At 34.5% G+C, this 25,945-nt stretch overlaps 2 protein-coding genes across 5 annotated transcripts; one reads left to right on the forward strand and one right to left on the reverse strand.

Annotated features, from left to right (window-relative positions):
- Window positions 1-447: 447 nt before the first annotated feature.
- On the reverse strand, window positions 448-6,596 carry LOC141721687 (disease resistance protein RPV1-like). 3 transcript variants are annotated; one of them, XR_012574819.1, is made up of 6 exons: window positions 5,975-6,595; window positions 4,262-5,351; window positions 3,753-4,031; window positions 2,081-3,634; window positions 1,520-1,952; window positions 448-924 (listed from the first exon to the last, which is right to left on the reverse strand). XR_012574819.1 is itself a non-coding variant. In XM_074524729.1 (5 exons), the coding sequence occupies exons 1-4, from the start codon at window positions 6,445-6,447 to the stop codon at window positions 2,090-2,092; spliced, it is 3,387 nt and encodes a 1,128-aa protein (XP_074380830.1). In that variant the 5' UTR covers window positions 6,448-6,595; the 3' UTR covers window positions 1,308-1,952; window positions 2,081-2,089. The 3 variants fall into 3 exon arrangements, 2 of the variants coding, with proteins under 2 accessions (XP_074380830.1, XP_074380831.1); XM_074524729.1 differs by lacking the exon at window positions 448-924 and having other exon boundaries at window positions 1,308-1,952; XM_074524730.1 differs by lacking the exons at window positions 448-924; window positions 1,520-1,952 and having other exon boundaries at window positions 2,080-3,634; window positions 5,975-6,596.
- A 9,219-nt stretch (window positions 6,597-15,815) lies between these two features.
- LOC141721689 (uncharacterized) lies at window positions 15,816-24,912 on the forward strand. 2 transcript variants are annotated; one of them, XM_074524732.1, is made up of 5 exons: window positions 15,816-17,216; window positions 20,540-20,663; window positions 20,741-22,708; window positions 23,738-24,191; window positions 24,642-24,912. In XM_074524732.1, exons 1-4 carry the CDS (start codon window positions 16,012-16,014, stop codon window positions 24,104-24,106), a joined length of 3,666 nt encoding a protein of 1,221 aa, XP_074380833.1. In that variant the 5' UTR covers window positions 15,816-16,011; the 3' UTR covers window positions 24,107-24,191; window positions 24,642-24,912. The 2 variants fall into 2 exon arrangements, with proteins under 2 accessions (XP_074380833.1, XP_074380832.1); XM_074524731.1 differs by having other exon boundaries at window positions 15,818-17,216; window positions 20,741-22,903.
- The last annotated feature ends 1,033 nt before the right edge of the window (window positions 24,913-25,945 follow it).

The raw sequence follows: 25,945 nt of genomic DNA on the forward strand, positions 1-25,945 counted from the left end.
CTTGATGCTTAAATTTAATTACATAATCACATATTTCATGCACTCTAAAATAACGAGAAAAGGCCTATTGTAAGGACTGCATATTTTATTTTCTTAGAATAGAATGTTTGAAATATACTAACTTTCTTTTGTTCAATGCAGCCTATCAAACAACTACCTAAGTTGAGCTATCTGAATTTGGAGTACTGCGGAAATATGAAATGTTTGCCAAAGCGTTTGGGTGATATGGAAGGCTTGAAGATGATTAATGCAAGCTATACTGCAATTGAGAAACTGCTATAATGTTTAGATTGGCTTAAAGTACTAGACGTGGATAACTGTTCAAAGCTGGAGCGCTTGCCTGAGCAATTGGGGGAAATGCATTGCTTAGAAGAGCTTTATGCATCTTTTACAGCAATTGAAGAATTGCCGGATTCAGTTGGACTGTTGAGTAAGCTACAGGTGTTGGTTATAAAAAACTAAGACAGGCTTAAATATGTGCCCAGTAGCATCTGGAATCTTACATCACTTATAAGATTGTGCTTCCTACAGGTGGCCGTCTTTAGAATTGATTTGCCTGATACGGCAAACAATATGAAGCTGGAAGTGTTATGTCTGAGATGTAATATAAGATTATGGATGCCTATGATGTTAAATTTACCATCTCTAGAGAACTTATATATTGCTGATGATGGCCAGTGTGTCTCTTTAACTACAGCATCAAATCCTTCGAAAGGCCACAACCTACAGGCTCTTGAACTTCCTCTGGAAATAAATCACATGGTTCTGTTTGATAAGGTCCTAAAACTACCCGACTTGTCCAGCTCGGAACAGAAGGAATTGAGTAAAGAGATGTGCATCAATCTTGAATCATTTCCTCCACTTCCTCCTCATCTTTGATCAGATAAAGTTTATGAATGCAGCAGCCTACGACATCTGCCAGATCTGTCAATGTATAACGAGTCGAGAGGTATGAGATTCATCGAGCGCATCAATCTAAAATCTAAAATTACTTGGTTTGACAGAACGTTCCCCAAAGGTACATTGGTCCCCCCCCCCCACTCTCAGTTCTGCATCTCTCTCTCTCTCTCTCTCTCTCTCTCTCTCTCTCTCTATGTCTCACACACACACACACACTCACTTATATACATATATCCCTGTTTCTATTTTGTTACAGGTAGGACGGTTCTACTCTTCACTTGAAGTTGATCTGCTTAACAGGGACATTGCTGAATGGCTGGATTGTTTTTTATGAAGAATACTCATATTAACCTCATTCAGAACATAGTATGGTAACTATTGAATCACACACACACACACAGTAAGTTTAGTTTCCAAGCATTACATTATTTCTTACAAACCCCATATATGTACTTTATGATAATGCAGTAATTGAATCAGTTGCGATGATTTTCTTAAGAAAAAGAATGTTTTTAGTTTAGCAACTGCTTTACAGAAAATCCAAAGGGTATGTGTAGTGTACTTTTACAAAGCAAAGATAACTTGTTACAGACTTAGAGGTAATCTTAAGAGATAGTACCCGGTGTTATCAGTATCACATGAGCCCCGCACATCTGCAACTTCACTTCTCCAACAAGAACCGTTACGCCTACATAAGTATATAAGAAACTTTCAAATGAAATCTTAATCCTGTCTCCACTTTTTGCTGAGATTGACTCTGCGCTACTAAATTCTACCCTGGACTGTACATCATCCGCGCCATAACCACACATAGGTGGATGCATGTCACACTCCTTTGTTGTACCCTTTGTTTCATTCGTAACAACAGCTTTAATGACTGAAATACCAGAGGCTTTCCATTTATAAATAACCCAGATCAGAACACCTAAGAAGTTATCTCCTGAGTCTGGTGGGATCTCGAAAGAAGCTGTGCTCCCACTGCTTTTGTAGCTGAACCACTCCGGAATCGTCCTGTTTGAGAAGGTAGCTCGAAATGATGAGTAGTCTTGTACCTGTAACATATAAAGAATTGTGAGTAAATTTACAAAAGTAGTCTTGTACTTGTAGACATATAACAAAATGTGAAAAGATCTATAGAAGTGTGGTGTTTGTCGTTGAGAGAGAGAAAGAATTAACGAACCTGAAGGCATCAATTGTTCACCCGGTTTGCCAAAGAACTGCCAATTCTAAAAAGGTGAAGATCTTTCAAGTTTTTTAACATTGACAGATCAGGTAGATTCTGTAGGCTCCTGCAGTCGGAAATTTGAAGTTGTCGAAGATGAGTAGGAAGTAATGAGAGTGAATTAAGCTTAGAGCATCTCTGTATATCCAAACTCTTTAACTGCTTTAAGCTCGATAAATCTGGTAGTTGTTGCAGTGTTGCATACTCATATACCCTCAATTCTGTAAGATCACGAGGAAGTTCGGGAAAGGAGGACCCAAGACTTGTACACTTATCCAATGTAAGAACTTTTAGGTTGGAAAGCTGAGAAAGGCTAAACGGTTTTTCTGAGGAGAAACTTTCACCTTCATCAGTAAGATATAAGCTCTGAACAGAAGACAAGTTCAAGATAATAGGCATACATAATCTTATATTACAACTCAGATGGATGTAGGCCAACTCCTTCATATTGTTTATTGAATCAGGCAAATTTCCAAAGTTTTGACCTAATCGCAGTTCCAGTTCACCCAAATTAATCAGACGTGCAAATGAGTCTGGAAGTTGCTCAAATTCACTATAGCATGCATTCAATGTCCTTAAGCCTTCCATATTTCCGAAGTGCTCAGGTAACTTTCTCAGCTTCATGCAACGACTCAAGTGCAACTCAACCAATTCGTTTAGGCAAGTAAACGAATCTGGAAGTTGCTCAATTGCACTACGACTTACATCAAACATCCGTAAGCCTTCCATGTTCCCTAATTGATCAGGTAACTTACGAAGCTTCTTGCAACTGTACAATTTCAACCAAACCATTGCACTAATGCAAGTAATTGAATCTGGCAGTTGCTCAATTGCACTGAAACTTGCATCAAACGTCCTCAAGCCCCTCATATCCCCAAAGTTATCAGGCAACTTTTCAAGCTTCTTGCAACCATGCAAATTTAAGGTAAACAGTTTATTTAGGCCGCCAAATGAATCTGGCAGTTGCTGAATTGCACTATAACTTGCATCAAACGTCCATAAGCTTTCCATATTTCCAAATTGCTCGGGTAACTTTCTAAGATTCCGGCAATTGTTCAATTTCAACTCCGCCAATTTCCTCAGGCGACTAACTGAATCTGGCAGTTGCTCAATTGCTGTGTAGCTTGCATCAATCTTCTTTAGGCCATTCATGTCACCCAATTGCTCCGGCAATCGTCTTAGGTTGCTGCAATGTGCCAATTCTAAACTCCCCAAATTAGTCAAATGTTTGACAGGTTCGGGTAGTCGTTTCAAATTTATACAACCACGCAAATTCATATAGCCTAGTTTACTCAATTGTCCAATTGGATCAGGCAATGCTTTCAAATTGTCGCATTCAAACAAATCTAAATGGCTCAAGCTACTCAACTGTCCAATGGATGCGTGGACATTTCTTAGGCTTTTACAACCACGAAACAATAACTTCTCAACCGCTTTCGCATCTCCAAAGTCAGGGGTCGCTTTCAGATCAACTGAATAGCTGACATTAATGGTCTTCAAGCTCACTAGAGGCTGTTATAAACAGTTTACAAGTTAGCACAGTTTATAAACTTTTAGTGAACAACTTCATTTCTGATGAAACTCTTTATTAAGTATTATGAACCAGATAGTATGAGTTTAGGTTTCATACCATGGCGCCGTTCCACAATGTCTTAAATTTGCTGAATGGCATGTCAAGTGAGGCAAGTTTGAGTGGCCGGAAACTGGAAGGTAGACACGTCCACGGACAATAATGCCAACGAATACATCTTAAACCACGAAACGATTTTCCAAAACTTCCCTTAATGTTATGTGCACCTTGTATCTGAAGTAACCTCAACTTAGGCATCTTTTCAAATATTTCTGCGCTGATACTTTTTTCGCTCGACAGGGTTAGATCCAAGATAAGACCTTCAATTTTATCCGTTCCCTGGTTTGATTGTTAAGAAATAATAAATAAACAATGAAGCTAAAGTAATTTAAAAAAATCTATTTAGATATCTAAGTAACAAGCACACCTTAGAGCAGTTAACAGTTTAACTTGTAACTTTATCATATTCTCTATACATCAACACAAACAAACAGGGCGAAATTTCGGATTCAGTTTATGTGAATTTATGTTAAAACCTTATTTGTGCCAACCCATAAATTTAAATTTACCTCTAGATCTTGCAGATCATCCCATGCATCTTCTTTCCAATGCAGGTGTCTGTTCTTTCCAACTTCCCTTCCCATGTCTTGTATAAGATTATGCATCTGAAACCTATTATCGCTATCAACTGTTAGTAGACACCTTTCTACAAGAATTGGTATTCCAGCATCTGGAAAGAACCCGCAAGATTTGAATATATGATTGGCCTCATTTTTGTCCTTCCCGACAAAGAAGAATACTATATCAAGGAATATTGCCTTCACGGGCTCATCGCCTAATTCATCGTAACTCAGTTGAAGGATATTTTGTATATTCTTTTCAGGAAATTTTTGAAATTTTTCAAGTGTATCTTTCCAGAATAACGAATCAGTTCTACCACGCAAAGATGAACCCAAAACCTTAAGAGCTAATGGGAGACCCTCAGCATAAGTTACAAACTTAATCGAGAGCTCTCTGAAACCTTCAAGTGGCATTGTTTCCTTGAAGGCATGATAGCTAAAGAGCTTCAGTGATTCTTCTTGTCCCAGCACCTTCACCATGTATATTTCTACTTTTGAAATATGTACTTTTAATTGATTTAGCAGGTTTGTATCTCTTGTTGTAATGACAATTCTACTTCCAGCTGAAAGCAAGTTGTAAAATGTTGCTAGCGGTTCTGAATGGCTAAAGTGGTTCAAATCATCCAGAACAATGAGTGCTTTCTTAGAACAAAGAATCTGTTTCAATATCCTTATTCCACTTTGAACATCACGGACCTTATAATCCTTCCTTCTGAGAAGCTCGATCAAGACTTGCTCAAGTAAAGAAAGTAGAGGACCGCCTCTTTGTGAACTTTCTTTTATATTTTCAACAAAGCAGCTGATGTCAAATTTGTTGGAATTTTCATTGTAAAAAGCCTTGGCAGTCGTAGTTTTGCCAATTCCACCCATGCCACATATCCCAATAGCGCGGACATCATTTGATTCAATGCTTAACTTTTCAGATATCCGTTCGACAGCAGAATCTATCCCGAATAGATACTCCTCGAGGTGTAATACTTGTGCAAGTACTTGTGGTGCCACATTTTCCACAATTTCTTGTATGATATCTGATTCATTCCTGTTAATTTTGTTCAACAAGAAGAATTCATATGTAAAGTAAACTTACATAATTGCAATTTTATCAATTCATAATTTCGTTTATAGCCATATAGGACTGAATAGAAAATTGCAAAAAAAAAAACAATTTAATGAATAATCTAGGATGCACCTATAAACTATACAATGACTCTAATTTTTAGAAATCACATAAACTTCTTAAAAAACTTTTTTGTTCTCCAAATCTACACTTAATTAATACCATATTTCTCGTGTTTTTAAGATTTAAAACTTAATTTAAAAACAACAAAGACTCTCCTGTTCGATTTGAATCATTTATGTCTACAATAAACTGAAGAAACTGAATCTCCATAGCCTATCTATTAGACATGTATATGATAACTCAAAACAAGGAGAAAGACAGTCTATACTTTGTTGTAGAGGAGTTTCAAGTTTAAATCTGCATTTTATTGTTCTAAAGATTTCGACTTACTAAACATATGTTTAATTGTACCCAATGTTTCTTGTTTTACGGGATGTTAAGGGTTCGAATCAAGACAGGGAGAACTAGCAAAAAGATATATATGTTTAATCGAGGGCAACTAAAATAATCATAGAAACAAAGGACCAAACAGAAGAACATACTCATTTGAATCTTTCTTGAGATGGTATCCTGATAACTCTGCAATTGCAGCAAGAGCAGATTTCCACTTGTCGATCATATCACCAGAGTACCTTTTCTTATGATAATCAAGAGCTTCTCCAAAACTCCCTTTCTGGTGCCGTAGATGTGATGGATCAACATGGTAAAATATGGGAATAACCTGAAAATCAGTTTTTTTACAACCAAGGATCTCTACGAGCTCATCAAGGCACCACGACGAATGAGCATAATTCTCTGAGATAACCACCACAAACTTCTTTGAACTTTTGATTGCATTACGTAGTCCTAATGAAATCGCTTCACCCTTTTCAAGTGCAGGATCATCTCTGAAGGTTTGAACTCCTGCTTGATCAAGAGCAAAGTAAAGATGGGAAATGAAGTTTTTGCGAGTGTCCTTACCGTAGAAGCTCAAGAACACGTCCCAAAGAGGAGGAGCAGAAGATGAAGAAGCCATGTAAGATGAAGGACAGTGCTTCTTAGCCAAATGTGGATAGGCAAAATGCAATGCAGATTAAGAAGAACGATTCTATGACACTGATTCTTGGCGAAAAGTCCAACAATCAGAGCTAATGTAGTACAACCAAGTTGTAGTAATGTCAATACAATAAGATGCCAAGTTGCAAGACAATTGACAAAACATGTGGCAACTGGCAAGGTATTGAATTTTTCAAAACGCGTGTTTGTGTAATAACTCAAAATCTTAATATAGTGGTGCACATGGCCATGGGTAGGGTCAACTGAACTAACTCAACTCTACCGGACCCTAGACCCTACTTACGGCTAACTTGAGCTGATGAAAGTCCCGATTGGTATTGTTGCAAACAGCTAGAGTAACTTTTTGCTGAAAAACTGTCAGAAAAATTTTTGGTAAATTTTAGAAGCGGCTGTCTGGAGAAGGGTCTAAAAGCTGCTAACTGTTAGCAAAAATATGTCCCCCTAACTTTTGGAAAAAGCGCTTTTACAGGAAGTAATTATCAGTTTTATCATCAAATCTTCTGAAAATATTGATTTTATATATTATATCTCAAAATATGCATAAATTAAAAAAAAATTACTCCCTCCGTCCCAAAATATTTTGCCCATTTTTACTTTTTGTCTTGTTCATGGTAAGCGATTGACTACTAATTTACGTCTAATCTATAAGATCAAACATATTCATAAGTGATTTTGCTGGATTCGTGTTTATAAGTACTTTAATACAATAAAATTTTTATATTTAATACTAATACGAAATTAAAAATATTAGCAATCAAAACTGTGTATTGACAAACATGTTTAACACAGAGAGTAGACGTTTTTAGGGACGGAGAGAGTATCAAACAATCATACTTTTTTTCATAGCACAACAATTTTCAACAACGCTTTCATACGGAGCCGAACTTTTATCCAACTCTACCAGACCCTAGTTACGGGCCATTCCGAGCGGATTATTTTTAAACGGAACAGTAAAACAGTAATTGAATTAGAATTTATTAAATACTGAATAAATGGGTCGAGTTAGAGCATAGGGAACCCAAATAACAATAACATAGAATAATCGTTACCTAAAAAAATTCTTTTTACTACGATGATATTCCCTATATTTCAAAAGTTATATTAAATTATTATAACAACCATTTTTTAAGCAGAAAAAAAAGGGAGAGAAGCTGTGTCTTAAGATGACTCACCTACATGTAGGTTCCTCATCTTCTCCGCTAAATTTTAACTTACGCTGTGTTCCAGAGATATTTTAGGAGAGAAGAGAAGAGAAGAGATGGGAGGAGAAGAGGAGAGAAGAGAAATAGTAGAAGAAAATAAATCAGTCGTGTGCTCCCAAGTTTTTGTAAAAAGGAGAGAAAGTGGTCATGAAAAATAAGATAATGTGAGAGGATATTTCCAAATCTTCCCATTTTTGGGAAGAAAGTTTGGGGGGAAATTATAGCTAATTTTCTCTCCTGATCACTTCTCTTCTCTCGTCAAAAAATTCGGGAGCACGCCTAGGAACGAATTTTTTAAAATTTTCTCTTCTCTTCTCTTTTCTTGTCTCCATTTTCAAACTCGGGAGCACAGCGTTAGAGTTGAAGTAGAGTTAAGTTGGAGGTTTGGAAAACTAAACTCTAGTTCATGCTGCAAGAGCTGCAAGAGCATCTCCGACAAACTCTTCAAACAAGCTCTTAACTTGAAAAATACAGAGCATCAACAAAAGTTAAGCTCCAAGGAACTCTTTAAAATCTTAAGAGTTTCTTCTCTCTTCTCTATCCACCTACTCTTAAGTTATATTTTATTATAAAATAATACAACCACTCATTTTCTCTCTCCACTTTTTATTATACTTCTCGTCAATAAAGATATTTTAATATTAAAATATTATTTAAAAAATGGATATAAAGAGTGTTGTTGGAATTGAATGCCCATTAAATTGCTAACAGTCAATATTTTATAATATATTTGAAGAGGGGCTAAGAAACTATTGAAGATGATCTAAGTACGTGTGTTCTTTTCTTATTTTAAAAAAATTTCAGCGTCGATCCAAAAGTTAAAAGAAGACCCGGTCAAAGGCTTAATTAAATTTGATGCAAGTTACACTGAAATTGAACAACTACCTGATTCATTTGGATGACTGTTTAATTTGGTTGCGCTGAATCTGAATTTCATTGATTTTACATGATTATCGCTGATTTTAATTATACGCGAATTTTAGCAAAGTTATTGAATAAGTGCATGTGTTTTGGGCACCGTTTTGGGCCACTTATATGGGCCAAAGCCCATTTTAACAAAACCCGTATTGTTTGGCTGATTTTAGAATGATCATATATGCTAGCAGGAAGTTAAACCTCATGTACTTTCACTATTTAATTCAACTCATTTCTTTTAAATAATTGTTATTCTTATTATTTTATATTTATTTTCAATTTTTTATTATTTACATTGGTTATATAAATATAAAGTAAGGATATCTAAGTAAGTATCCCGAATATATATTTTAATTAATAAATATTTACATTAGTTACACATATGAAAATAATTAGATTATTTTTTAGATATTTCGAATCATTAAACTAAGTTTTAACATAAGTAGGTTGAAATTTTTTCCAAGTGAATAAGTGCCAAAAAAAATATAAACCCGATCCAAGTAGATAAGTGATGTGTTTCAGTTAAAAATATTTTAATTTACGTTATTTAGTTTTATTTTCGCCGATATGAATAATGTATATTATTTATTTTTATCCCGAGATCATTATGCTTGTTTTAAAAAAATCTTTCTTATTTTATATTCATGTATTAAAATTATTAATTCATGTAATTTGTAATTTGAGTTGTCCAACTTCCTCCTCATCTTATAAAACTTCAAGTCCGTGAATGCACAGGCCTACAGCATGTACCGGATCTCTCAGTGTTGAACAAATTGAGAAGTTTGAGTTTCAGTCGATCGACAGTTGGTGTAACAATATGAAATTAATTAATATGAAAGAGTGTTTCGGGTGATGGTCAAAAATACAGTAAAACCTCTGTAAATTAATACTCGATTAATTAATAATCTCTCTAAATTAATAATTTTGTCCGGTCCCGACTTGGGCCAGTTCAAAAAATGATCAATTTCGATAAGATAATAAGATAATAATTTTTTTGAAAACCCTGTATAAAAATATGGTCCAAATAAAACTATAAATTAATAATTCCCTTATATTCATAAAAATATAGCTATTACATCTTTGTAAAATATGATTCAATTGTAGTTTGCTTTTTCATATAATTTAAATCAACATGAAGTCCATCCCTAATCTTCCTTATTGCATCCAAAAGCTCGGGTGTGGTGCTTTCATGCTACATCAAAAAGTTATTAAGCATTTTTGATGCCTTGAGTGCTTCTTTACGTGTAACCGGCTCCAACGGTGTTATATCGTCTTCAAGATCATCTTCAACATTATTTTCAAAGATGGTGTTGTACATTACATTGACTTTCTAAATTCATATACATTGAATTAATTGAATTAAGTATAAAATATAAATTGTACAATTCATTTTATTTAAATTCATGTGAATAAAAAATTAATCAAAAGTTAATTTTGTTTGCTACCGAAAATTCTCTATAAATTAATAATTATTAATTTATCGATTAATTAATACCTCTCTAAATTAATAGAATTCTCCGGTTCCAACTATATTAATTTATAGAGATTTTACTGTACTTCTTTTTTAGAAATTGTAACAAGAATACCACTTTTTGGAGTTTATGGCAAAAAATACCCTTCTAATACGCATTTTAGAAATGGGTAAATTTATTACGCATTTGAAAAATGGGTATTACGTAAAAAAATTAAAAAAGAAACAGAACAAGTGATACGCACGTCACAAATGCGTATCACCGGAATCAAATGTGTGATACACATTATGTGGATGCGTATCTCCCTTTCAATTTTTTTTATTTTTTTCAACTTTTCTTTTATACAAATTACCCATATTTAAAATACGTATTAGTAATACCCAACTTAAAAATGCTTATTATACGGAATTTTTTGGCCAAAATTTTCAAAAGTTGTATTTTTGTCACAAACTCTAAAAAAAAGGTATTTTTGTCATTTTTTCAAGAGTTTCCTAAAGATATGTTAGCGAGTTTTTTTCTCTAGATTTCTCTCAATGACACAATATCACACTTCCTATAAATTTTGTTCACAATTTTGTTTATGCTACAGGGAGAAAAATCTTGTTAATATATATCACCAGGAGATGCAAAACAAACAATTTCTAACATGATTTACACCTGTAAAGACTATCACATTATTTTTGAAGGAATAAATACATCCGCCAGCATAAACAGGATTGTAAAAGATATGCGGAAAGAAAGAATATCCGTAATGAGTCTATGTCTATGTTCTAAAAATCACCGATTTTATCGATTAATTGTTTCAAATACCCTGCCAATTCGATTTTATCATCCGATTAATCATTGCACATTTTTCTTAAATTAATATATTTAGTTTAATAAATTAATTATTTTTGTATTTTATTAAACACGTCCGATTAATGCTCTGATTAATCAATTCGATTAATCACCGATTATTCAATTAATCACTAAAAGGTTGATCTGCCGAACTACCAAAAAATGCCGATTTGAGCTTTTTAGAACAATCCTAGGACGTCAGTATCATACCCAAGTACAAGATAATCATTTTGTGGCGACAAATAAGCAACTACAAATGTCTTCTCCATGACAAAAGAGCTTTGCGCATAGTTTGATTCAGAAAAGAACTCGGGATAAGGAAGTGATAATGCTCCCCAAATTCTTAATATTGGATTAAAAGTCTCAAAATGAGTCAATTGTTCATCACCTTGTTGAGCGGAAAGTACAAAAATTTATTTATCAACCGATAATACCATAGGTTTTTCGGGTTTTCCGGATAACATGGGAGGAATCCAATATGAAGACGAAGAATCCGGTAACTTAGATGTATTGATATCAAAAGCATAAACTTCAGGAGGATGCAAAGAAAAAAGGACTTGCATGATGCATCAACAATGTAGCACTCCAAGGATACCAAACGTGAAAAGTAAGATATAGAGCCACCCATAAAATAGACTATCGAACCAATATTACTAAGATTTTTGTAGTGTGCGCCCACGGACACATGCTAAGAAAGTTTGATAGATTAGTTGTAAAAATTTGATTGGTGGAGAGCTCACTAATAATGATGGACCCCTACATGCACAAAAATCTCCATCAATTAAATTTTTACAACTCATCTATCACATTTTTTTAGCATTTGTCCATGAACACACACCAGACAAACCGATTTTAACAAAGGACATGCCATATGGGTATGTCTTATCTTGACAGCTGAATTCAAATACAATTCAAATACTAGTTAAATTAAAGAAAGGGGATAATAAGAAGAATTAAATTGAATTGATCATCCAAGTTTTATAAGCCCTAAAACCTAAAACCCTTTGGTTTGTTTTGATAAACCTAGCGGGGCAGGTACTTCGACTCGAGATCGGCTCGTGAAAACTATGATTTTATAATTTGAATTATTACGAATATTTTTCTATTTTTTTTAAAAAAATAGCAATAATATATTAATTATGAATTATTATGAATATTATATATTTTATAACAAATGGACTTTCGTTCATTGGGTTTTACTGAGCTTATAACTAACAGGTTATGATTGTTTTTAATGCTAAGGTTGTTCAGTTTCGACCTTTAATGGATGTTCTTGCGTTCGAGAGTAACGGTCTTTGTAAGATGTCTACGAACCTCTGTGCTGTAGAGAATTAAACCAAAAACGTAGTTTTATGTTGAGGGGTATAGTTTTTTATGTAGATGTTGAGTGTAGGGTTAGACTTAGGTTGGGAGACTTGGTGAGCAGGTCTCCCACTTAGATGTAGGACTCCTCTTAGACGGGTGCTTCTAAATCCTTCTTTGTAGGAGTCCATTTCCGCGTTGGACATTATTTTGGTGTCATTGTAGACCTTGCTTTCAGGTCATCTCGGCGGGCCTATCACGTAGCTGATTTTGGACCGTGGTCTTCATGACCCATCTTGGGTTGTGGTCGTCACGACCTACTCGGGTCACCGGGACTTACATTGGGTCGTGGTTGCCACAACTCACTTTGGGTCGTAGTCGTCGGTTATGATTTGGGTTGTGGCCACCACGACCCACTTTGGTTGAGGTGTTCACGGACTTTGACCGGGGACTTTTCAGTCAATTTTGAATATAATTAATTCAATATTAATTATGTTTTTACAGATTATTTATCATTCATATCACAAACGACTACTAACAAAAATTAAAATGTTTTGTTTTTAATATGATAATATAGATAGTTAAATCAAGATTATAACGGTTTACATTAATTTGATATAAAATATCTAACGGTTGAATTGAGTGAACAAACAACTATCAACAAAACTTTTAATATTATATATTTAACATAATAGTAGGTTATATATAAATAGATAGGTAGTAATATAAAGATACACCACGTACTTGAGACACATCTTCATGATGTACACGTGCTCATTCTAGCATAAGCTTCTAGAAATTGATAAATATTTATCATGGTCAAGTAAATAAGCTGTTTCGATTCAGGGTTAGGGTTTTGTGAACGACACATATGCCCCACATTTTGACTATATAAGTGTAGGCTCTTTTGCCCTCTTCCAAGTTCAACATCGGTTCCGGTGTCGATTCCAAATATCACAAGGGGTTGAGCGAATCATTAATTTCTGTATCCGGTATTAATTGTAATTAGGAGAAAAGATTGCGACTAAATATTGGATGTGGCAACGATTGTGAGTTTTTGGCCAAGGCATTAAGAATTAAGGATGAAGATGGTTCTTACAGCATAGGTAAGTCCCATATGTAGAAAATCATGGGTCAAGATATTTTCCCGCTTACTTTTACGTATTTTTATGTATCATTGCATATCATTTTGTACCTAGAACACACATATCTATGCACACACAAGTCGTGGGTCTTTTGACTAAACAGTCTCTTCATTCTTTGTAATGAGTGTAAAGGTACGTACAGTATACCCTCCCCATACACTGCCCTGGGCGGTATATACTGGGTACGGTTGATTGATTGATTGATTGATTATGGTTAAGTGATGGTCAAGTCATAGGTTGCTGAAAGTATAAGTTGTGAAAAAAATATTAATAGTTTTTTTACAAGAAAAATATAAATAACGAAATTAAAAAAGAATCATATGACGTTATCTCATAACGAAAAATATTAATAATTAAAAAAATATTAATTATAAAAGAATCATATGACATTATCTCATCAAAATTTCCCGAAATAAAAAATATCTTATAAATAGACGAAGGTATTAATATAATTACAGAGAAAACATACATTTACAAAAATAACATTAATATTTTATACTAAAATCCATGTGCATCGAGCAAGGTTAAATAACTCAAGTGATTTATAGTTTATCCTATGTCATCTCAGATCTCAGGTTCAATACTCGTTCACCCCAAGCACATTTTTTTTATAATTTATATTTTTAATTTTTAAAATTTATATTTAAAATTTTAATGTACATATATATTGTTATTTCTGACGTTATTCATTATTATTTTTATTTTTGTTATTTTGTATTAATATTGTTGTAACAAATATTCATATATTGAGAAATATATGAATGAGAAATCGAATTACAACTATATAGAGTACAATATCTAATCATATTCTATCTACTATTATATCATTGTATCATATTTTGGTGTTTGAATAATAGTAGAACAATGTAATCTTTTTATATTTATGATTGATTAAATCTCTATTCATATTTTATTTAGGATAGTATCAGGGACATTGCATCGCTATTGGTGTTTGAATAGTATTAGAATAATATATTCATTTTTCTATTTATGATTGTATTAAAAATATACTTATTCTAATAAAATATAATCTTAACCGTCTAATTATATGAGTTCAACGGTTGAGATTGTTTTGGCGATACATTACCAAAATTTTGGATAATAAATAGCTTATGCTTATTATATATAATAGTCTATAACCCTTGTGATGCACGGACTGATTATAACATTTGTAAATTTATTATTTTATAAGAATAAATTATATATTATTAAAATTAATGAAGTTAAAGTATTTATGTATTATTTTGTATGTATTGTATTATTGAAGGATCCAAAATTTAGATAGTTAAAATTTTAAATAGTCCCCCAAATAATAGGAGCCTATAGGGAAGTGGAAGTCCTGAATAGCAGTGAACCCGTGGTGTATGTGGATGATTTTGTATGTGGATGATTTTGTATTGTTACGTGGTGTATGTGGATGATTTTGTATTGTTATTTTTAATATTATTTTTGGGTTTTTCATAAATACTTAAGTTTTACATTTTTTTACAAAAAATATCACTTTTAAAAAATATTTACAAAAATACGTTATACAAAAATATTATAATGTTTTGCAAATCTCTTGAGAATTTGGAAAAATTGCAAATAATTTTACAAAAAAGTTGCTTTTTTGGTAAATTTCCTGTTTTTAAATTTTTTTCTTGATTTATTAATTATTTTGTTATATTATAATTTGAATTACTAAAATTAATTTTGAAAGTGTTTGGTTACCTACAAAAGGGAAAAAAAGTTGAGTGCGATTAGAAATTAAGTTGAATAGTAATTCATAAAGTCTGTAGTTATAATAAATACATGATTTAATTTTTTTGTTAAATTATTTATATAAATTTATTTTGAAATTTATAAACATATTTTTTAGGAAAGTGTTAACCAACCGATCAAACGAAATTATATTTCGCTTATAATTGTATTTCGCTTATAATAGTAGAGTATAGATAAGAATATAATAATATAATTTGTAAGATTAAAAGGGGGTGTATTCATTTCAGATTTTAAAAGATTGATAATAATTCATCGATTTTGGAAGATTTTCGTTGATTTTATTTGTTCGTGGATTTTGACGGAATTGATGGAAAAATCTTGCAGAGTCTTGCTGATTTTGTGAAGTTTTCCACAAATCTTTCAAAATCTCATGTATTTTAAAGAGATTTCAAAAGATTAAAATAAACTAGCAAATCCATTAAAATTCATAACTTTTTCAAATAAAAAAAATCTACGAATTTTTTAATAATATCATATTTTGATGGATTATTAAAAATTCAAATTGAATACCGTCAGATTTCAGTAGACTTTTTAAAATATAAATTGAATAAACTCATTTTTCAGTCGAATATGTGCGGACAAGTTGACCAACGTCCCTCGGGCTAGGCCCAACACAAAGCGTGCCCTTATCCTACCAAACTCTTTGAGATCCGCGATAACTACATGACCTCTCTCTCTCGCTCCCTCTAGTCTTATAACCCGACCCAAACCCAATTCAACTCACTCTCTCTCCCACCTCTCTCCACATCTCTCCCATCTCTCTCTCATTTATAACCCGACTCAAACCCCAACTCAATTCAATTCTCTCTCTCCATATCTCTCCCCCAATACACACAAAATCTCTCTCTCTCTCTCTCTCTCTCTCTCTCTCTCCCTCTCTCTCTCTCTCATGGCAGCCGCCGTCACCGACCGCCCGCTCCCACCAGAATCAATCCCGACCGTCGATCTCCACCTCCTCTCCCAATCCGAACTCTACACTCTCTCCCTCTGCTCCTCCTCCGCTTTTAACCCTCACCATCAAAACGACGTCGTAATCCCCAAAATCGATCGCACAGTTTTCAATGAATCCGCCGGTAGTCGCAAACAAACCTACTCTCGGCTCCGATTAGCTCCGGCATCTTCCTCTTACGCCTCGATTTGTCGACGCACTCCGCATCTCCGTATTCCTAAACCTACCTCTCTCGAAACGGATCCCGAACGTGCCGAGAATTCGAAGATTGTTGCGATGCTTAAAGCTTTGTTTTCGAAACAAAGTAATCGAAACGGCGTCACTTTAGCTAGTATTGAACACACTCCTTTTGTACCTAGTTTACCTAGTTTGCCTAGTTTGCCGAATTTGCCTAGTCAAGCGGTTCCCGTAGTGAATTCGAGTGGTGTGATGAGTGTTGACGTGGTTAATTCGAGTAATTCGATGAGTGTTGGTGTTGGAAAAGCTGATACGGGTAATCCGATGAGTGTTGGTAATGTAGAAATGAGGAGTACAATGAGTTTGAGTACTGCGTTGAGTGTAGGTTTGAAACGGAAGAGAGGTAGGCCGCGGAAAGATAAAGATGTGGCTCCGGTGATACGAGATATATTTAAGTATGAGAAGAAGGAGAATATAGGGAACTATATGGCTGTGGATAATATGAACGGGATTAAACGGAAGAGAGGTAGAGGTAGGCCGAGGAAAGATGGGAGTATGCCTATGTCGATGGTGGTGTCTACATCTACTGATACAGCTATGGTTTTAGTTCCGGAGGAGAGGAATGAGGAAAATGAGAACAATAACGAAGTTGTCGTTTATGAGAATAGCGCTGAGAGCGACAAGGAGGTTTTGAATTCGAAGGGTGTGGTCGTGGATGTGGCTGCTTTGGCTGAGTTGGAGGATCCATTTGGACCGGAAATTAGGCGGAGGACGGAGGGGATGTCTACCGATGCTGAGTTGTTAGGGTTTTTGGAAGGGTTGGGTGGAAGATGGGGGAGTCGGAGGAGGAAGCGAAAGGTGGTGGATGCTAGTTTGTTCGGGGATTATTTGCCAAAAGGGTGGAGTCTTTCTATATCTCTAAAGAGGAAAGAAAAACAGGTCTGGTTGTTTTGTCGGCGCTATATAAGGTTGGAACTATACCCTTTTTATCATTGTTGGATTTTATTTCTGTGTTGATTGAAGTTGCATAGATATGCTTGATGTTTGATACTTAATATATGATATTATTTTTAATGAATAGTTTACATGTTTATAACAATGCATAAAATGTTGTTAGTAATGGCTCTCAAAATGTTGGAAAAACTGTGCCGCCTAAACACTCGGGTTTCAAACTATTTTTATTATCTGATCTGTGAAAAAAAGGATGCAGATACATCGGGAGGTATCAGAGAAAGAAACAAAAAATAGGATTAGATTGTTGGACAAATGCACTGTTGGATACAAGCTTGAGATCTAGAGTTAATCACCGTGTGATATAACATATAAGATTTAGAGTGGACAATCACCTTTTATATTGCAAAAATGGTTGTATAATGTTGTTTTTTAATCTTTTTTTTGCTTAAATAATTAATTTACAGTTAAGTTTGTCAGTTGTTACTAGATTTGCTCCAGGGCTTGCTTTGTTTAGTTGTTATTTTACGGTCATTGTAAGAATCTATTTGGTGTGATGGTGTTCCCGTGAATGTTACACACATGTTATAGGGTCGACTTTCTCTATGATCATTCTTTAAGTACCATATTTCAACGTTATTGTACGTCACGTCAAAATTTCATATTACTGTGTAGAACCAATCACATTTTTTGTTGATTAAGTGCATTAACTTTAATTCTATGCATGATTTTTTTCATCTAGATCTTCTTCCTGACTAGGTTTTGGATTTTGGCATATTTAAGTTTAAAAACGAGGTGCTGGTAACGGATTCTTAATGATCTTTAATGACATAATGGGAGTGGTTTTCTTGATCGCTTGCATGTTTAGTCATTAGAATTTAAAGGCATCCTGCTGGTGGCACAAATGATTTTAGATTAGGAGACCTGCAAGAATTCAAAACTAGGTAATACAAGGAAATTAAAGATCTTTAGCATAGTTATTTGAGATCGTAAAAATAAATTCCTTACAAGCACCTTTCCAGCAGAGTTTAGGCCAGATTCCCAAACCTAATTAGAACAGCAACCGAAATGACAAAATTCAATGTGGAAAAGGAAATAAATAAGAGAAAGCAAATACAAGGGGGACTCCTAAAGCAAGTAAATTATTAAAGAAGAAGTCCTTAAAACTCTATGTCTAAAACAAGATAGGAACAATTCCCAATTTGTGCTTGCATCAGTCTAGGTTCTCTTTTGATTTAGAGTAAAAAGAGAGATTGGTTTGTGGAAAGTTGAAATATTGCTTTTTCAGGCAAAGCTGTTCTCCTTTTGCAAACCTAATCTGTCATCCATATAGGATGGAACTTTGTATTTCCATGGACTGCTAAACAATATAAAAGATAAATTTCCAATTGTAAGGGCTGTACATGAATTGCAAGAGGTAAGTACTGCACCAAGTTGGACCCTAATGTCCTTTAGATTATTGCATGGAAAATGTTTTCCGAAACAACTACTCGTAGGTTGGCCAGTTGGACCATCGCGCTTGTTACTGTGACCACTTGAAGAATGGATATAAAAGTCGCGATAAAGTATATTGAAATTGCAGTTTCTTGGATGCACTTTTGCATTTTAAGTAAGCCTGTAACACAGTTTACTTTTTAAAGACCATATGGAAATGACAAGCCTTGTTTCCTCCTTTGTTTTGTGGCAATTATAAGTTGTGGGTCATGTTACCCTTCCAGTATGAGGGGTTAAAGAACAAAATTGTAAGATTAGAAGAATTCAGAGCTAGAATTTGACTTTATGAATAAATTTATATGGAAAAGATTAGTTTGTTGATCTACTGTAAAAAATCTAGTAGGTTATAACTGCATTGTTTGTATAACAGTGTGTTTTCTTGTTTTTCTGAACGAATTGACATTGTTGAATGTTGATGTGGTGAAATGAATTTTACAATTTGTGTAACATCATTGATGTGATTAGGTATAAAGAGAGAAAAGATATGTGTGTTGATTAATTGTAGAAAACCTAGTTTTAGCTCCAAGGTGATTCAGTGGAAAAAGAATCATTACGCTTAGGATTCTTCCAAACTCTTCCAAACTGCTGAAGAGAAATGATTATCAATTTGATTGATTAACTAAAGTCTTCTAATATTAAAATAAAAGATTTTCTCCTAATATAGAGGATTAAAACCCTACTACATGGCCAACAATTAAAGTAAGGAAACCAGTAATAAGGGAAGGAATTCTTTTTATTGTTCTACCAAGATAGAATATTCCTAAAAATATATCCTAATCACACTCACACACACACACACACACATTACTAATATTTTTATTCTCTAATAGATTAAAATAAACTATTCCTTGAGTAGCAACATAAGATAAATACAAGCTAATTTTTTAATTCCATGTTCCGCATCACCGCCTCCATTACCTACCTCTCCTCTGTATTTTGCTTCAAGTACACATTCCTGGCTTAGGTTGGATCATGGATGTGGGCATGGACACCCTGATTTCTTCCCATTTCTATAGTTTTCTTTCTTCTTCCTGGAACACACTGCAAAAATTATTTTTCAGAATTTTTGAACTTTCCTTCTTTTAAATAAAATAGTTTTGAGGATTTGGTGTTGATAAGTATCCTACGGGAAGAAGCCCTCCGTGTATTGATATCTTATGAGATGAGCTTGGGATACATGAAATTCTGAGAGGAGAAATGAGAAAAAATAATACGAGAAGTCGCGTTCGTGTTGATATCTTGACCTGCATTGATAGAAATCTATTAGATTTTATAAGGATTATGTACTCCTCTGTCCTGTTTATAATGACCTTGTTTCCTAATTCATCTGTCACAAAATTATGGCCTACATTCAGTTAAAATGGTAAATTAAACGTCAAATCTGTTCAAGTAATACATATTTTAGTAATTATTAGTTTATTTAATGTAACTGAATAAAAGGTCAAATATTATCACTGGACAATAAAAGCAGGACGGAGGGAGAAATTTTCGATATCCTTTACCAAACCATTTGATTTGAGTATTATGTTGTATTTTCGTTAGATATTTTTTTAAAAAGTGTCGCGTCTTCATACATGTATTCTAAGTGAGGACCGTTCAATATAGCAAAAGAGTCCTCGTGTCACCAATTTATTAAAAATATAGTCTCACACGGGTTTCTGTAGTGTTAGACTATCCATGCCAAAGTCCTTAGTATAAATGAAATCCTTGTTCCGCTACTTCCTCTCATTCTGTCCTGCAGTAAAAGTTCTTTGTTATTTTCTACAGCGCTTCCTGTTTCTTTCCTATTGTAGCATTGCTTGTGGTCGTTAACTTATAGTATTGTATCACACTGTTTCATGTGCAGTCCTAGTGGGAGGCAGTTTATATCATGCCAAGAAATTTCTTCATATTTGTTGTCCATCTCTGGGTTGCAAGACAATGGGCAGTTAGATTCTTCTCTTGGAGCATGCAAAATGGACCCTCAGAGTGTAAGTTTAGTTTTTTATGACAACAGTTTCATTTAGAATTGGAAATTTACAGTTTTTGCTTATGAGGATTACTACAGTCTGCAGGTGTTGCTCTTCAAGGGAATGTCACAAAAGATGACAGCCAATTTGGAAACCACATGATCAGTGAAGTGGCGGGTGCAAATGAATCTACTCTTGAACATGTACAAGATAATGTTGTCTCTTCATCAGTAGGTGAAATCCCTAACGAGAATCCGTTTGCTGAAGCAACTATAATGGTAGACATGGATGCCAATCCAGAAACATTTGATCCCAATGTTATTGATAAACTAGATTCTGGCATTGATAACAGTACACCCGAGGCAAGTTTGAGGGTGGGAATCTCTTCTGACAAGCTTAGTTATGATCAGCAGCATGAAGCTTATGGCGTTCCAGACATTCAAGCCAAAAAAATAGTATTAGATAGAGTAGAAACCAGTGATAAGCATACTAAGGATTGTCCTTCAAGTAGTTATGAAGTGGATGATGTAGCTGATCTTGCTGACAAACATTCCTTAGATTCAATTTCATGTTTGGGATCTGAAGCAACCTTGACTAGGACCGGCAATGATGAAAATCTAGCAACTGCTGATAAAAGCAATGTAGTACAATGTGTTTCAGATGCATTAAACACATGTTCTGTTGAGCAAGAAGCTGGTTTTCAAATTTGTGCTTCTCCCCTGATAGATGACCAAACTAGTGTTCCCCTTGCAAGTGATGTTTTTGAGGATTCTGCAGTTGTTAAGGAGTCTATTGGAGAAGCAGTTGTTGGAAATCTATTCTATAATGAGAAAATGTCTTCTACTAGCACAACTAATGATCTAAAACTTGATTCACGAAAGTTTGCAACTGTGGAGACGATATCCGGATCTAACACCAATCATGATGCAGCGAATAAGCATTGTTTAACTGCAGTCGGGCAGGATTTTACTGTTGGAGGAACTGCTAGTTTTCCTTCTAGAAACGCGCACTTTAGCAGTATAGACAATGTAAGATATGGGAGCTTGAATTCTGATTTTTCCAAGTCTCAGCAGAAGCTATGTTCTGACAGCAGTGTAGTTGCTCCATCTGGTGATGAGGAAATTCGCATCGACAACAATGTTAAAAGTGTTTTCCCTTTTTCAGTAACTCCACATCGTAATATGGTACTGAACTTTGGAAGCAATGAACCCAGTAAATATGCTGAAACACGACGAGATGTTGTGGATGTCCTTGAGGACGAAAGGAAATATGGAAACTTTTCGATATCGTCTTTGAGTCAGAGAAACCAAGCTACCGCGGAAGCTGAACCTAGGCAAAGAGTTTCTTTGAGCAGTTTACTCTCTCTTTCTGGGAATGAGAACACTTGCAGTGCTGAAAATCTTGTAGATCTACTTCCTGCAAGACATGTAGATACTGCAGAATTTAATGAAGTTGGAACTTCTAGGAATAATGAAATGATTTTTTCTTCTGGAAGAACTTACAATGATGTTGGTGCTAGAATGACGGGCAACAAGGAAAGAAGTCTTGAATTAAGTTCACTGCTTTCATCTGGGAAACGTGCAATATTTGGTGCTGAAGACACTGTTACTGGAGTTGATAATAGATCAGTCAGGGAGTGCAGACCGCAGTTCTCTGGAAGTGGTCTGCTTACTGGGTCTTGTTTTGCTGAACATCCTAGTAATGTTTATACAGTTGACCAGATCTATAATAGACCTGTAAATGAGCTCAAATTTAATAATGGGCAGAACTTAGGTAGTCAGGATCTGGCTCTTGCCTTTGGTGACCCTCATGCAGGATTGTTTGCTGATACCACTGATCTTGAGCATGAAAAGTACCCAGCAAATTGTTCTGTTATCCCAAACAGGATTGAACAGAACATTGATTCCCATATAAATGGGAACAGGGTTAATGATAATTTTGAGGAGCAAGGAATAAGTTCCTTTAGTGATTTATTTAGTTTATCTTGCAATGGGAAACTGTGGGGTTCTGACCCTAACTTCAATCAGGCTTACAACAGAAGATGGGAAGTGCCTGAAGTAAATGAGGTAGGAACTTCAAAAAACAAAAAGTATATGGTTGATTTTGGTGGTAATAATGGACAGCCTGGTGAGAATGTCATGCCTGGTGGTGGTATGTGGAGAGCTGGCGAGGATGCCTTTCAGAGTAGTATTGCTGGTCTCTCAAACCCTCCGGCGCATTCACCTGCCTCTTTTTGCACCTTTGATATACTCTCGGATAAGGTATTTGTTTCGAATGTAGAGATAAAGTTGCTGTAATTTAAAAATTGTTTAGTACTTGTATTAAAAGTTGGCCTTCTTGATAAAAACTATGTTGATGCATTGTTTTGATCGCTAATTTTTTTAACGGACAACTATCTTATATGTTTCCCTGTATGATTATATGCTGACATCCAAATATATATGCTCACATGTTTAATTTTAATTTATATTGTGTATACATATATCTGTATTTATATGACCTGCCTTCTGGTCAAAGGTAGTGGCTAGGTCGTAGGTGCAGTAAAGTCCTATGAACTTTGAGATGTTGGGAAGTGTGTAATAATAGAGTAAATTTATTTTTTAATGTATGTAATGTTCAAACTACAAGTTGACTACTTGACTTTGTTAAAAGAGCCTAATGGCACAATTGTGTGTGTGTGTTTTTTGTAAATTAATAAATATAATGACAAGACACTTTTTAATTTTTTAAAATAATTTAGTAAATATGTATTGAATATTGTATAACCTTTCTTATTTATTAGTGTATCCCGCCACATATGAGTCCCAATATTTTTGAACTGTCTGATTCTCATATTTCCATACTGTGCACTCGCAGTCATGCTTCTTAGTGTACTAGGTATGAGCAATGTTCTATTTAATTGGAAGATGTGGCTACTCTGTTTTTAGCTTGTTTTTGCTTTACTTGATTTTTGAAAATTGTGGTGTTGCATGTTCTTCATTTCTTTGTTTTTTCTTGTTCTCCCCAACTCTTTAGCAGAGAAAGCAAAGCATGATTTCTATGTCTGACCTTTTAGCTTTGATAACTTACATAAAATGGAATAATTGCTTGTGCAGGCTGAAGATGGTCTATATAGAATTGGTGATAAGTATGATAGAGAATCGTGTTTCGCGGAATTAGGATCAAGTAGAACTGAACCTGTTGAATTCAGTTTTCTAACTGCACCAAACTCAACATCTTTCCAAGGAGTTCCGGACAAAAATTCATACGGCGCAGGAGTGGAGCAACCATTTGGTTCCTCCTACTGGATTAATAAGCATGACTTGGTGCAGAATATTCCTTCCAGAAGTCAAGTTACTACAGTGTGTGTCTGGTGCAGAAATGAGTTCCTTCATGAGCCTGTCCACCCTGGAACACAAGCTGCAATAGGATCCATGTGCCCAACTTGCAGGACTAGGATTTCAGAGCAGGTCAATGCGTTGTAGTACAACTTGTTTGACGACTTTTACTTTGAAGGCAAACGCTTTCTGCAGTAAAAATATTAACGGAAATTAGGATCTCGTATAGAAGGTAATTCTACAACTTATCTCCTTACATTCTCTTTTACGCTTGTATCTGAATGTTGTTTAATGTAAAGGGGAAAATCAACTTTACCACGGTAAAGTGTGACTCTGATGTCCTCTTTCTGGAAATTTAAATTACTCATGATGATGTTTATCTATTTTTAACACCATTCTTTACAAGTTTAAAGCCATTGTAAAATAAAAGGTTGGAATACGTAATTAGTCTTGTGTACTGTAAAATCAGAGAGTTTAAAATGCTCTGAAACGAAGACGGCCTTTGTCACTGAATTATATTGATATCAACTGCCAGATCAAAGTCCTTTCCGAATGAGTAAATTTGTTTCTATTCACTTCACTTGGTGTTTTGTGATCTTTTCAGATTCAGATACAATATCATTTACTCTTGACTTAAAATTTGATATTTTTTTCATGTCTCTCTGGTTTGTGGTTGATCCAGGCGACAGAGATGCTGGCAGGATTGGAGGTGGATTCTTCCATGTGTTCTTGAATACTATACTCGCACAAGAACATGTTCGTTAGTCCCCTTAAAGTTAAAAGTCTCGTTACATTGGTTTAGCAAAAAAAATGTTCTTGTTACATTGACTTGGTTGTTCTTCTTTCTTGCATAGTACTTTCTCTTCTTTTTTTTTTCTTTTTAATTTCTGTAGTGGATTAAATGATGTAAAAATTGATGCAGTTTTGGCAGAGTAGTTATATTTTATGGTACATATTTTATGTTTGTACATTCTACATTTAACAGAGCGTAGACTTTTTATGGGCTGGCAATTAAATCCGGCACATGTTTATGTAATTACTGACTCTGGCGATCGCAAGATACTCTAGTATTCGCAACAAAATACTATAGTATTCTTGCTTGCTTTCCTGTGTACAGTCTTGTTTTTTTACCCTTGACTTGTGACTTGTAAGTCCCAAGTCCTGAATAAGAAAGAATATCGCTATAAAAGGCTTGTCCACAACCAGCCCCTCCCCCCCAATCAATCTCACAAACACTAGGCAGGTCATGCTTGCAGATATCACATACAAGCAGTGTTTGTGAAAATCGGGAATTGGGGAAGATTGGTTGAGCTACCGATTTGGGATTAACTGAAAATCGGGGATTAATCAGAAGGATTAGTCGGATGTATTACGGGAACGAGGGACGGTGATTGTAAGCTGATTCATATCTATTGTGCTTGAACTGTAATATCGCCCTTGTAGGTCATTTTCTTTTAAGGCTAGGAGAAGAAACAGCAAGGTGAAGTTGAGTACAATTGTCAATTGCACTTGATCATGCTCGGACCAGTGGCGGAGCCATGTAGATGTAGTAGTACACAAAAAGGGCATTCTTTAATTTTTTAACACAAGCAATGGAAAATCTATTTATTTTGAAAAAAATTTATCGTTTCTGGTGTTGGTGAATGAATATAACCAAACAGATAAAAACTAAAAAGAGAAATGCAAACGAAGTTCTGGAGCACCGAGTGATATTTTGCATGTTACTCCCCGATCCAATTTATTTGTTTTGTTTGATTTTTTATGATTAAATTGATTCAATTTTGACCATTATTAAAAACTTATCTTTTAAACATTTTAAAAAACCGAAAAATATATATTAAAGTAGATTAAATCTACTTTCTAATGATAAAATTTATTTTAGATTATTTACTATGTAAAATCTTTAAATTGAATCATTTATCTGTAAAAACTCAAATAAGACAGATAAATTATGACAGAGAGAATATTATTTTAAAATATGCGAGT

Source organism: Apium graveolens, chromosome 4, assembly GCF_009905375.1.
Source record: "Apium graveolens cultivar Ventura chromosome 4, ASM990537v1, whole genome shotgun sequence".
Lineage (NCBI taxonomy): Eukaryota > Viridiplantae > Streptophyta > Magnoliopsida > Apiales > Apiaceae > Apium > Apium graveolens.

What these genes read in the sequence shown, in the direction of transcription:
- LOC141721687 (XM_074524729.1), bottom strand. Translation starts at nt 6,447, where the DNA reads ATGGCTTCTTCATCTTCTGCTCCTCCTCTTTGGGACGTGTTCTTGAGC. An exon ending in CTCAAGAAAGATTCAAATGA is followed by an intron (nt 5,352 to 5,974) that starts GTATGTTCTTCT and finishes CAAAATTAACAG; the next exon opens with GAATGAATCAGATATCATAC. An exon ending in CATTGTGGAACGGCGCCATG is followed by an intron (nt 3,635 to 3,752) that starts GTATGAAACCTA and finishes TGTTTATAACAG; the next exon opens with CCTCTAGTGAGCTTGAAGAC.
- LOC141721689 (XM_074524731.1), top strand. Translation starts at nt 16,012, where the DNA reads ATGGCAGCCGCCGTCACCGACCGCCCGCTCCCACCAGAATCAATCCCG. An exon ending in TTTTGTCGGCGCTATATAAG is followed by an intron (nt 17,217 to 20,539) that starts GTTGGAACTATA and finishes TTTCATGTGCAG; the next exon opens with TCCTAGTGGGAGGCAGTTTA. An exon ending in TTGATATACTCTCGGATAAG is followed by an intron (nt 22,904 to 23,737) that starts GTATTTGTTTCG and finishes TTGCTTGTGCAG; the next exon opens with GCTGAAGATGGTCTATATAG.